Source organism: Cavia porcellus, unplaced genomic scaffold, assembly GCF_034190915.1.
Source record: "Cavia porcellus strain 051 isolate PalLab524CR breed Dunkin Hartley unplaced genomic scaffold, mCavPor4.1 scaffold_24, whole genome shotgun sequence".
NCBI classification, from domain to species: domain Eukaryota; kingdom Metazoa; phylum Chordata; class Mammalia; order Rodentia; family Caviidae; genus Cavia; species Cavia porcellus.
Genome location: NW_026947507.1, coordinates 38,863,519 through 38,877,282, shown reverse-complemented (window position 1 = coordinate 38,877,282; position 13,764 = coordinate 38,863,519). Strand labels below are relative to the sequence as shown.

At 40.6% G+C, this 13,764-nt stretch overlaps 1 protein-coding gene across 4 annotated transcripts in view; it reads right to left on the bottom strand.

The window, feature by feature from the left end:
- Ppp2r2a (protein phosphatase 2 regulatory subunit Balpha) overlaps positions 1–13,462 on the bottom strand; it is a 70,671-nt gene extending 57,209 nt beyond the window's left edge. The window contains exons 1-2 of one of the 4 annotated variants that reach the window (XM_063234900.1): positions 13,088–13,462; positions 11,264–11,338 (exon numbers count right to left, since the gene is read on the bottom strand). In XM_063234900.1, coding sequence (XP_063090970.1) covers positions 11,264–11,338; positions 13,088–13,094 — 82 coding nt within the window. In that variant the 5' untranslated portion in view covers positions 13,095–13,462. Of the gene's footprint in view, positions 1–11,263; positions 11,339–13,087 lie in introns of those variants that run through there. The other 3 variants (XM_063234899.1, XM_063234901.1, XM_063234902.1) reach the window with 3 other exon arrangements.
- Positions 13,463–13,764: the final 302 nt, after the last annotated feature.

Here is a 13,764-nt window from a genome sequence, read left to right as displayed (position 1 = left end):
TCCTCATCAAGATCACCCAAACAAAGCATTTAGTGTAGATCTAATTTTGTATCTGAACAAGAATTCAGGAAAAAGGCTGGAATAACTTCAAGTTACGGAAACCAGTTTTATACAAAAGCTTTATAGACATCGATGCACAAAAATGGCACATTATTCTGCTCATTATCTCTCGTGGTTTACAAGACTCTTAAAGTGTTTCTAGGCAAATGAAATCCATTACCAGAGTATACCAACAGCTGCTGAATTTTGTGAAAAAGTCTTTCAATGACTTTTTCAACTTTAAAATATTTACTCACTGCAAAATAGTAATAAGCTCTACAAATTAACAAAAATGTTATGAAAGTGACTTTACACACACAAACTAGTGAGAAGAATGGCAGTATTTTACATTGCTACAAATCTTTCATATCTAGCCTGTCAGAATTACAATTCTCTACATTGCTTCTCCATCTGATATTTAAAAACAGTGTTTTGTTAACTAAATATATGAAGAAAATCCAGTCTCATTAAGGTAGTTATTGTTATCTCCTTACCAGTACACCAGAATGTGAAACATTTTCTTAACCATCTGTGGAATGTGGAGTGTATATTCTGTAATGTGTTTTTCAGGTTTTTTGAAGATAGGGCCTCACTATATGTAGTTCAGGCTGGCCTTGACTATGCAATCCAGGTTGCCCTCCAACTCTCAGAAACTCTCCTGCCTCAGTCTCTCGAGTGCCTGGCAGGTCTATAACACTTAAAACCCAATCTTCTTGCTGGTCACAAGACACGAATTCTACTATCACATGTTTAAAACAGGAATTTACTGAGTTATGCAGTTTTCCCAAGAGCTGATACAGTTCATTACACAACATCAAAAACTAATTCATTAATGTTACTACTGATTTCATCTGAAAAGTCTTTTAACAGGGAAGCTGTCAAGTTTACAATGGTAGGTATGTTTTCAAATTTCTACTTTTTGCTTGAAAGCTCAGATTTTATCATGAACAACAAATGTTGCCTAATAAGACAAGTTCTCTATTCATGTGAGAATATGAATGTGAAATATCCAAACCTAAATAACCAGGGCCTGTCAGGAGTCCTTTGAAAAAACAACAACAGCAGTTCCTTGCCAGGTGTGATGGCACATGCCTGTAATTCCAGCATTCCAGAGGATGAGGCAGGAGGATCAGAGGATCTCTGTGAGTTCAAGGCAGCCTAAACTACATAGCAAGATACTGTCTCAAAAAACCAAAGCAACAACAACAAAAACCCCAGCCCTTTGATCAGAGCAGTTAGCCTCAAACAGATGCACCACTGCTCTTCCTCCTGTGTTCTGCTCCAGGCAGAAATCCTCCGTTGGTACTTTCCATTATATCCCGCAGAATATGCGACTCAGGTAGCAAATACATGTGTAGTGCGTTCTTGCTGCTTCATCAAGGCCACTCTTAAACAAAATCAGTGCATTTTAAACTTCAGTGCATGACAACGAGCTACTGGTGCTGTGTAGGGCCTTGATTCACTGAGATGCACACATTTACCACATGGCCATTTCATGCTGCTGCAAATGCTGCCACGGTGATAAAGACCCAAGTCTGAGTATCAGAAAAACATCTCTGACTTCACAGACCTTTTTGAAAGAGTTCAGGATTACCAGGCCAGACACTGAAAAACACTACACCAGACGTGGCGAACTTATGACATGTGTGCCACAGGAGGCAGGGTACAATCACTGAAGGCTCTGAAAGGTTTGCGCTCACTGCACTAGGCCTCTGACTACCATTCAGACGATGATTCTACACTCTCAGACCGAGAAAACGTGCATATACCATCTTATACAACAGCGTTACACAACTTCCCACAGACTCCTAAAAACCGACCAACAGTGTGCTCTAACTCAAGAATGCCATTAGTAGAAAATTCAGTTCATCTCCCAACTGAATTATCTCAAAACTAAAAACGGTCTGCGGGTGTCATTCACAGAGGGCTTGCCTGGCATGTGGAGCCACCATTTGATCTTCAGCTCCCCAGAAACAAAAACCAAGACCTAATAGGCATTACAAAACCAACTCTGCTATGAACAAGTCACATTCCAGCAACCTCTAACACATTTACCTTAAATAGTGATCAAGTTTTGAAATACATAAAATTACATTAGACAAATGAAAATAAGGTAAGATTTGAGGGTAAGGATCCCAGTTTCTCCATCTATACAGGTTACACTATTAATAAATTTCATAGGGTTTTTTGTGCAAACTAATGACTGACTACATGTAACACAGCTGGGATGGTGCCTGGGATATGATTACATACTCAGTAAAGGTGAGCAGAGCGATTATTTTAGAAGGCCAGGCCACCTCTTCCTCAGAGTACAGCTACAAAAAATCTAATTCATGCTCAGGCTTTTACTTCTCTTTCTTTCTTCTCTTTACTAAGGAAGTAAATAAATTGTAGTCCTTCAATCATTCAATTATGGTTCCCAACATCATCTCAGAAGGGAAAAGACATTATTTTTGAGGGTATTAGTTAAAACCTCTCCAACCTCAATTATCTCACTGAAGAGCATATGAAACTTAAAAATGTAGGTTATCTTTGGTACTCCACTTAACTTTAAGATAAACTAAGCAATTACACACATACAAACATGGGGATCTTTATGGGTTTAATAAAATAAATTCAAATCGGGTATGGTAGAACATACCTATAATCACAGTACTTGGGAGGCTGATGCAGGACTATCTCAAATTAGAGGTCAGCCTGGAGTACATAATGAGTTTAAGGTCAGCCTGAACTGCATAACAAGGCCCTATCTCAAAAAACAACAAATAAAATTCTTTGCTTCAAATTATCTCTATCCTGCTTATTCCAGTTTAAAAGGACTTGACTGATTCTAACGTTAGTTCATTATATAAAATACTGGAGCTTAAGGGGATGTAAACAGTTAACGTGTTACGCGCTTGTATCAACTCTATGAATGTTATTACTGCAAACATGTACCAAAAATATTTAATTAAAATACTGAACCTTGAGACCATACTCATAAGTGAAATAAATCAGACATGCTAAATACTGTATTATCTCCCTAGTGTAAGAAATAGAGTAAATAAGACACAAAATCGTCAATAAATATTGTGAAAGGGGAAGAAACTGCTCAAAGGGGAAAAAATAATTCGGAAAAGGAGAAAAGAAGGAAGGGAAAAGAAAAAAGATATAAAATTGTACATACACACTTAAAGACAGCTAAAATTATTGTGCTCCTAATTCTACCAGTTCTTGGAACAAAAGTTAACATTCATAGGATTAGATCAATTTTGCATGTTTATATCTGGTAATCTGAGTAACTCTTTTGAAGATAACTATGCAAAACAACCTTAGTTATGTTCCTGCCACCTTGTTTGAGGTACCATACTGTCACTGTTTTGGGCCTTGTTTTTGTTATTTGTCTCTTGTTTTTCTCATAATGTTTTGTTTTGTTTTTCCCTCTAATACAGAAAGGACAGATGTACATGTAGAGGCTTATACATGCCTAGAACTTCTCCTGAAGAGTCTACAAGAATTGATTTTATTACATGTGATGGCATGAACAGCAACTTTGAAGAAAATGAGGCATCATGGTAGCCACTGCTGATTTCCTATCTTTTTTGAAGTCCAGTAATGTTTTTTTACTCTTCATTTTGATTTTAGTCTGTTTTGTATTATTTAATTTCAGTATGTGTAAAAGTATGGACAGCTGTTTTGAAGAGAATAAGAGATATTATGGTAGCTACTGTTACTTTTCCCACTGTCTGGTTTGAAGGCTGTAATGCTTTCATTCTATACTTTGAGTTCATTATGTATGAAGATATAGACAACTATTTCAATGAAAATAGACACTATGGTAACCACTGTTGATTTCCTGTTGCCCTGTTTTGAAATCTTGTGTTGCCTGCATTGTGTTTTGTTCTATTCTCTTTAAGAAAATTTTAAAAATAAAATACTGCTTAGTTTGCACTTTATATCACGATAAAATGAGGTAAGATGCTTTCAATAACAATTATCCCTTACATTTTATCAATAAAGGAATGACAAAACAAAAAATTCTGTATCTTAAAATGAAATCAGGAAGCTATCCAGAACCACTTATGTACAGTAAATACTGTCCAAGGTTTTATTTAATGGCAGAGTTACACCGCTTTAAGTGACAGCACCCATTGAGTACTAACAGGAGAGCATATTGCTTGTCTTTCAAAGGAAGAGTGTTAAGTAAAACCTTCACCGCAGCTCGTGAGGTTTTGGAATGAAGTTGATGTGCACTATTTTAAAATCTCTGTAACTGGGTACTATCATTTTATTACCTAAGTCTAATATGTACACACCCTAAAAATGCAGAACAAACGTTACCTTAAAAACTGCTTATGCAGTGAACATAAGGAATAGCTTTAAAAACCATTAAATTTTGTGTGATACCCCTAAGGATTACTTGTTTCTCAAAAATACTTCCCTATTCAAGATATATTTAGAACCTACCATTTAAAAAATATTTTCCAAGAACCAGTCCATGAGACTAAACCCTACCAAAAATAAACAGGAAGCAAGGATTGGAAAAGATAAAATGCATTTGAATCCAAATTTCAAAAAAACCAAGTTTCATGTAATAAAATCATATCCTAAAATAATTTCTTATAAAAGATGAGAAAAATAGGATAAAATAATTACATGTGCTTTTTTTTCATTTGGTTTTTTGAGACAGGGTCTCTCAATGCAGTTTAAGCTGGCCTTGAAATCACAATGGAGCCCAGAATGGCTTCAAACTAGTGGCAATCCTCCTGCCTCAGCTTTCTGTGTGCTGGGATTATAGACCTGTGCCACAATGCTGTTACTGTTTTTTGTTTGTTTTTTTCAGACAAGATCTTGCTATGTAGTTCAGCCTGGCCTTGAACTTGCTGGAATCCTCCTGCTTTAGCCTCCTGCATGCCAGGATTATGGGCATGCACCACCATGCTGGCTTGAAAACTATTTAAAATTTATTAAATAATTAAAACTTGCATTAAAACAATCACTTTGAGTAGTTAACAATTGTTCCATATCTTAAATAATACACACTTCAGATTACCCACATGCATTTGAACTTTTAATAATTATTTCTTCAAGTAAACAATGTCAAAAAATCAGTACAAAAAATTTTGTTTCACACTGAATTCAGGTGGTAACAGCAATATTTCTATAATTAACAGCTGGAAAAAGGTGAACTGAGAATAAAATGGGACAGCTTTGGTCCCAAATTGATACTTGGTGATGGCAGTTCGTTACCCTAGTCCACATACTTTCTGTAAGTATGTGGTATAAAATACCAGGAAGGTTTCAGAAATGCAAAGAAGGCAAATATACAAACAGGGAATCACTAGCTTCACGGAAAATGAAAGGAGCATCTTGTACAGTACTAGCTATTCAACATGGAATATATGACAGCCATAAGGCAAGCACTGCTAATGACCACAGCCATCGGGGGATGACAATATGAACCTTAGTCCCCTACCAGAGAAGTTAACCTGGAGAACCTAAAATTAATAAAATACAGCCTATAATTCCAGCACTTGGGAGGCTGAGGCAGGAGGATCACCATGAGTTCAAGGGCAGCTTGAACTACAGAGCATAACTATGGCAAAAAAAGGAAAAAAAAACGAAACAAAGTATTATCATTTTATTTCTCTCAAAGAACAGCCAGGGACCATGGAAAACAGCCAGCAGAACTGAACACTTGTTTGCAAGATTACACAAAAGGAGGTGCACAAATAAGGTAATAAACAGTCACTTTCATTCTAAAAGCTTTACTAGTTAGGCACAACTATAATCTCAGCACTCAGGAGGCTGAGACAGGAGGACTGCTATGAGTTCACAACCAGCATGAACTACATAGAGACCCTGCCTCAAAAAAACAAAAAAGGCAACAAAACATACCTACAACCTTTACTACAGCCCTAAATTTGGGGGGGGGGGGGAAAGTCCAATTTTTTTTTTTAAGTACTGGGGTACTGGGGATTAAACCCAGGGCATTCTCAGACCTTTTCCTTGAGATTCTAACTAAATTGCAAAATTGCCCAAGCTGTACTAGAATTTGCCATACTCCTCCCTCAGCCTCCCAAAACTTTCTAAATGCATAATGAAAACAAGACAAAAATGTCCAAGTTGAATTCTTACAAACATCAGTAAAGTCACCACCCAGGTCACTGTACTGCCCAGGCCTTCCTAACCATGACTTCCTCTTGCCTGCCTAAAATTAGCTTTGGAGGTCTTTGTTCAGAGATCTTTGTTACAATTTTACCAGCTTCACAGGCTCTCAAAACCAAAAATTAGTTTTGAATTTTTCTGAACTTTATTAGTAACACAAAGAACATGTATAAAACACATATACATACTATCTCCTTCACATTGGCTAAGAAGTGTTTTTATAGCTTTTTAAAGACAATTCCCATCCCTGTACTCCTTGGAGGGCTAAAGCAAGAGGATCACTGCAAGTTCAAGACCAGCTTGGGCTACAATGAGCTCAAGGTCAGCCTGAACTGCATAACAAGACCCTGTCTCAAAAAGACCAAAAAAAGAAAGAAAGACTATTTCCTTGTTTCTTCATTCGCCAATGAGGCTCCCTTATTTGGTATACACATTAAAGTAATGACAGCTAAATCATTAGAAAGCTTCTTTTATTATGTGCTGGGTACTGTTCCACATATAATCATCAAGGCAACAACGTAAGACAAGATTAACTGCCATCCTCACTTATGAAGGGGGCCACAGGCACAATGGATAAATTACAGCGCCCCTGATCAAATAGCAAACAAATGATCTGAGGGTTCAAACTATGCTATAGCACCCAAATGCTTTCTTACCCCTGTATGACAAAATTATCAATTCAAGAAGAATTAAAAATATGAAAAGAGCCAGGCATGGTGGCACACACCTTTAATCCTATCACTTGGGAGGCTGAGGCAGGAGAGTCATTGAGAGTTTGAGACCAGCCTAGGTTACAAAATGAGCTCAAGGGATACAAAGTGAGCTCAAAGCCAACTGAACAGACTAGTGAGACCCTATCTCAAAAGAACAAAAAAATAAAAAAAATTGTGTATATGATACTGAGGATTGAACCTGTGGCCTGCACACCGAGCTATACCCTAGCCCTTTTTATCTTATTTTTTATTTTGAGACACGGTCTCACTAAGTCACTAATTGCCCAGGATGGGTTCAAACTTGTCATAATCCTGCCTCAGCCACCCAGAGTGTTGAGATTACAGCAAACCCACCCTGAGTGACTTAAAATGACACAACGCTATTGCTACCATGAAGCGTAAAATGAAAGCTCCTCACAGAAGAGCCTATGGAGACCAAAACGCAGTACTAATATATTGAAAGTGAAAGGATTGCTGGCCCAGGCCGGATACTGTAGCCAGTAAAGCCAGGGAGCTCCTATCTCCCCCCACCCTTGGAAATTACCTCTGGCGCCAAACTAAGACCAATGGGCTACCTGTACATCCCTAATGCCCCCTTGGGTTCCACCCCAGGCCGAGGCTACTTATGTGCCTCACTCCACGTGTTCCACGGAGAGATCGCCGGCCCGGGGGTGGAGATGCCATGCCACAGGGGGTCGGGGGTGTCTCTCCCCACACTCCCAAAATAAAGGTTACTTATATTTTATACTTCTTATCTTTTCAGCCACCGCGGCCAGTCCTCCTCCTCTTCCTCCCCTCCTCAGTTCTATCAGAACCCTTTCAGAAGGTTGTTTGTCTTAGATCTGTATTGTACTTAATAATAAAATTCTGAGCCTTGTGTAAGTCCACTGATGACTTAAATTTTAAATTAGGGCCCCTTGAGTCCAACATCTCAAGTTTCACTTGGCAGTGGTAACACTGCTGGACTGTTTCCTTCTAAGTAAGACATCTCTAGGAATTAACAAAACCACACTATAAAAAACAGCAGAAATCACCTAATCCAGTCCTGTCATTTTGTGTAAGCATACAGAAACCCAGAGGAATACTTAATGTGACATACACTAGTTCATGAGTGAGCTAGGGAAAAAGCCCAAGATCTCCTAATTTTTTTGTATTACACAACTGTGCATCAGCAATCCAGCTGTAAAGGCTGCCAACTAAACAGAGCCACAATTGCCAGAAAAAAATCTCCATCATCCTACTTTTCACCCACTTTCTTCCGCTTTCAAAACCTATAACAAAAACAGTAACAATGAGATTATCTTATTCAACAAACATTTAACATGTACTGTGCCAGGCATTGTTCTAGGTACAGTACTTATACAGGACATTCTGCATAAAGCACAAAAGTAAATCAGTTCTCACTAGGTTCACAGTACAACAGTGGAGATTTGGGCACTGAATATAACATCTATGTAATGAAGCACTGTAAAAGAATATCTAAAACATATTTCCAGCAGACCACATTAGCACATACCTGTGATATTAGCTACTTAGGAAGTTGGGAAGTTGAGGCAGAACTGCGAGTTCAAGGCCAGTCTGGGCAATTCAGCAGGACCATATGTCTTAAAATCTAAAAAGGGACTGGAATGTAGCTCAGTGGAGAGCCCTGCTTAGAATGCGTGGGCCCCTGAATTCAATCCACAACACCGCAGAGACAAACATACATACATGCACATATATATGCAGATACATATACATATGTATGTATATATGAGTAAATTGAGTTTACTGGCATGGCCGGAAGCATAAGTCTAACAGGGAAGAACAGTGGGAAGCTGTTGGGCACATTACAGTGGAAATGGCAAAAACAAAAGTCCTGAAGTGAGTCACAGGTCTCAGCCAAAGTATAGTATCCATTTAGTTCCTAACTCAATGGATACAGTGACCCACTAAAGATTTCTAAGAAAAATGACCAAAACTGGGACTGCATATCAGATTAACTTAACGAGAAACACCGGACAAAGAAAGGAATTTAGGCACCTACTACAGGCTAGATTTTACATAGAATCAAACTGAACAAAGGGGAAAGCAACAGGGAAAAACTAAAGCATTACAGAAGGAAAAATAGTATTCCTGCAGCTGACTCAACACAGAAAAGGAGACAAGGTCTAGTCTTTGATGGGAAAGAGATGAAGCCGTATCATTAACAGAAAACAGGCAATCTAAACTAAAGGGTGAGAAGATCTAATCTGTCTAAAGTTATACTTTAAATCAGTGAGGACGAACTTTTTATAGCTTGCAGTGATACAGCCTGCAGTGGCATACATGTCACAGGTTCACCACCACCACTCTACAACTGTGAGGAAAATTTAAGAACTCTTAATTCAGCAAAGCAAATGTTCTCGGTAAAATAAGCATAATAGGTAATAATATGCAGACTACAGTATGCAAAAAATTCCAAAGTAGTACAATTTGAAAACCGATGCTTTTTATACATAACACTTGTAAAAACATAAATACTGCAACAAATCGTATTATTGGAACCCACATACTAAGTCTCACTTTAAGATGCTAAGAATGTTAACATTTAACAACCTCAAAATTATTTAATGAATCAGCAGTAAAACAGTGCTACTTAATATTAGCAGACAAAAACTAACACAACTGACCCATCATATACAATATATCAAAACTACAGACTTCTTCAGTTAGGTAAATGATGTTCAATTTTGAATATTGATTTGATTAAATAAAATCCATGTGGTCTTTCTTCTTAACAGATAATGAGCCTTGAGTGGAGTTCACACTCTGAACACCACATACCCTCTATGCTTGGCATTTAGGAGACCTCAGATAAAGGAAATACACAATTCAACCAAGGAATGTTTTCCAAATATACAGCACTTTCATAACTTGGTATTACAGAAGAGCAAAGAATTAATACTCTGAGTGCCTACTATTCAACAGGTAATGGGAGTCATAAAATGACTAATATGGGACTCCTCCTTTCTCTACACAAGTCAAAAACACATGTCCTTCAAGAGGAAACGTCATTATGTGTGTCACCATCAGTGAGCCTTTTAGGTCAAATTTCTGTTTTTTCATCTGAAAAATGGATGAGAACCCAACAAAAAAGAGTGGGAGCGCTCTGTAACGTATGGCAAGTCTAATGCATGCAGCTGGCTTTCTGTAGAATTTGCCACACCCAGATCAGACACTTCATGTAGAAAGACAGGGATCCCAGCAAACACTGTGCACACATTTGGCCGGTCCGACACGCCACCACCCTGCCACTGCCAGGAAAAACCTGAACTCTGCAAACAAACAGCAGTCTACAGAATACAATCTTCTCACAAACAAAACCTAAACAACAGTTAGTAAACTCTTATTACATAGATTTAAAACTAGAAGCGTTTTAATTTCCTGTTTTGTTTAGAACATTCCTGTAACTCAAGACATAATACTAACAAAAACAAAAACAAAAAACTTCCCAAAGAAATAATAGAAGTACTTTGTAGAAATACCACCTCCACCATAGGACTAAAATCACTTCCAACAATTGTAAACCCTGAATATGCAAAACCCTGAGCATTCAAAACTCTAAACTTCTGAAGTTAATAAACTTGGAGGGCAGACAAACTAAGACTTAAGCACTTCAACGACTCAATCTGTTTCCAGCAGCACAGAAAACATGGTCTCCAGAAAGCAAGCTATACTTTCACAGCATTATTTTTTAACCACTTATATGAATCCCCGCAAGAAAAAATGAGTAATTGGAGCCAGAATTTCTTCACAGACTATACCAACCAATACTACATTCTCAAAGCAGGCAAGTTCAAAACCACCTAAACTGTGATAAAAATAAAAGATGGTGTGAGCTAAGGGCTGATGGTACCAATTTCTACTTAATTATTCAAGACAACACACGAAAGCCTGGCACTTTTTTTTACATAGAATCTATATAACAACAAAACCTTTATCATATGGCCTCAGAGCTTTCTTATGACAGCTTTGTGTATCAATCACTGACTGCTTTTCATTTAAGTTCAAGGGAAAAGAAATGAAATAAAGTATAAAGGAGAGATTTAAAGCTATTTTTCAAACAAGTGATTTTTTAAAAAACTTTTTTTCATTTTCTGGGCAGTAAACACTTAATGTTCTTAAACTCTAACAAGCTCAAATTCAAGAAAATCCTTCCAAGCTGGGCGTGGCACAGGCCTGAAAACCCAGCAATCAGGAGGCTGAGTTCCAGGTCAGACTGAACTGCGTAATGAAACCCTGTCTCAAAGACACACACACACCACACACACACTCAAATCCTTGAATTGTTAAAATTTTTAAAAGATTCCATTATTCAAATTTTGTATTAAATGCTTTCTTACCTTCTGCTACATCATCATCTACTGCTCCTTTCACCTGAGAAAAACACCACTGAATATCATTCCCTCCTCCAGCTCCTGGAAAAAGCAAACATACCAATTAAAACAGTTCTATTCATGTCTACTCTCATAAACACAGACAAGGTATCCATCACAGCTGGCATGATCCTAACAGCCTGATACTACCCACATACAACCACCACCAAGTGCACGAATTTGGGAAAAGGTTGGTTCCCAGTAGTTGGTAACACATTTAAAACAAGAGTGAGGGTCTGCGAGTAGGCATATGTTCGGTTCTATCATTCTCACTGTATATACATTTGAAACTTCCATTTTTCCTTCTCCTGGAATATGCATTACATTCAAGCATGACCCACCAGAAAAAGTAAACAAAAATTAGAGTTTTTCTTTAAGTGTAAAAAAAGCCCGCAGAAGACTTAGTAAGGTTAAACTACCATGAAGCACAGAAGGAAAAGACTATTTCGAGAACACTGCCTCAATGGAGTAATGATTCATAAGAACCTTATCGCCAAAATGAGCACCCAGCAAGCCTGACAGCCATTCCACTGCATTCATTACCAGCAAATCACTGGCTCCAGACAGGAAAAGGAGGAGAAATGAATGCAGCCGAAGAGACTGTCGAAGGAAACGTGTTCTGCCTCCCTGCACCTTACCCTTAAGCAGCCACAAGACTGGCAAAGAATTGATTTCGCTAATTTGTCATCATCTGGTGCACAACAGTTTTAATCTCATTTCATCATTCAACAAGGTCAAGCACAACTTGTTTACAGCAAACTTAAGTCAATCACTATGCTAACTTTTCATAGATTCCACTAACTACTTAAATATTGGGGAGAAGGCCACCAAAAACTGGTTTAATTCCGGGGTGTCTACTGCATTTCCTAGCACTGAGAAGGAAATGGAAAAAAAACGCCCCAAATCTATGGATCTAGAATTGATTTTACTAGTTGATGGAAAATATCTGTAACACCAAAATGTACAAAATAATCCTCAAAGGAATTACTTCTCTTCGTTCACCCCCACACCCTGCTAAGTATTTCCAACCTAGTTTTCTCCATACATTTTTTTTGCTAGCTTTTACAAAATCGCACTTCCTTTGGCTATTTATATCACTGAGCTCCACAACTATTTTAACTAACTTCACGAAACCCTTTTGGGAAAAGGACATCTGCACGAACGCTAACATGCAAAACCGAATGTTTATATTATGTTTTTCACGCAATGTGATCTATATTAAAGGCCTTGCACTCTCTGGTCATAGGGGATTAAAAAAAAAAAAAAACAGAAAGGCGCTCGCGCGGAAAAAAAGAAACATTGAGGCCTACAGCCTCAAAAACATTTAAGTACCCAGGGTGCTGGGTGGCGATGGGGTGGGGGTACACGTGTGCCTCTATTGTATTTTAACTTGTAAAGCGCTCCCGTCCCTTAGTGCCAGATACATGTGACTGTAGCCCACGAAGGCTTTCCGGGGTAGGGAGATAGAACCACGCGGAGGACGTGCAGCCCAGCCCGGGCAGACAGGGTGGAGGGGCCGCGAGGGGACACAGCGGGGACGGGCTGCGCGCCCCCTCCGCCCCACCCCCGCCGCGCCCACGGTCGCCGGCGCCGCCCCGCCCCCACCCGCCCCCGCCGCAGCTCGGCCCCCACCGCGCCCACCGCTTCCCCGCCCCCACCTCCACCGCCCCGCGCCCCGCAACCCCGGGGGCTCCGCGGCTGCACGCGCGGCCCGGCGGTCGCTAGGGGGTGATGGAGGGAGGAGGAAGGAAGCGGCACCCAGCCCGTGGGCGAGGGCCATTTCTCCTTTACCTGCCATGTCGCGCTGCAAATGGTGACCCTGCCGGGTGCGTCGGGGTCTCCGCTTCTCGAACTCACCCCCCTCACCTGGGGCTGGGGGGGTCGGAGGTGCGGATGGCAGCGGATGGCACCTGTGGGGGCGGGGGCGGGGGCCGGCCGACGGGAGGAGGGGCGGGCGGGAGCACTTGTCGGCGGATGATAAGCTTCAACTCTGGGCTTCTCCGTCGGTGCTTCTTCTCTGGTGGCGGCGGCGGCGGTGGCGGAGTCTACGACAGCGACGGCGGAGGCGGCGGCGGCGGGCGGCAGCGGCAGGCGACTCCACTTTCAAAATGGCGCCGGCCGGCCTGGCCAGTGACGTCACTCGGGGCGGAGCCACCGACGGGGTGGGGCGGCTCCCAGCCCCGCCCCCTTCCTGCCGGGTACTGGCCCCGCCCCGCTGCGTGGTCTCTCTGGTAGCAGCTCTTGGCTTCTGGGCTGTGTCCCTGCGCCGCGCGCTGTGCGGGACTCTGGTTGGTCTGTGAACGCGCTCGCCCTCGGACTCGCGGAGCCCGGCGTCCTTCTGAAAGATACCCGCTGCTGAAGAAGGTGACGCTGTGGGTGAGCCTGGTGCCCCTGGAATAGGGGCCGGCGTTGCAGACTCGGGTTCGGCCACGGTCAGAGTTCACGAGCGCACAAGGTCATCATTGGGC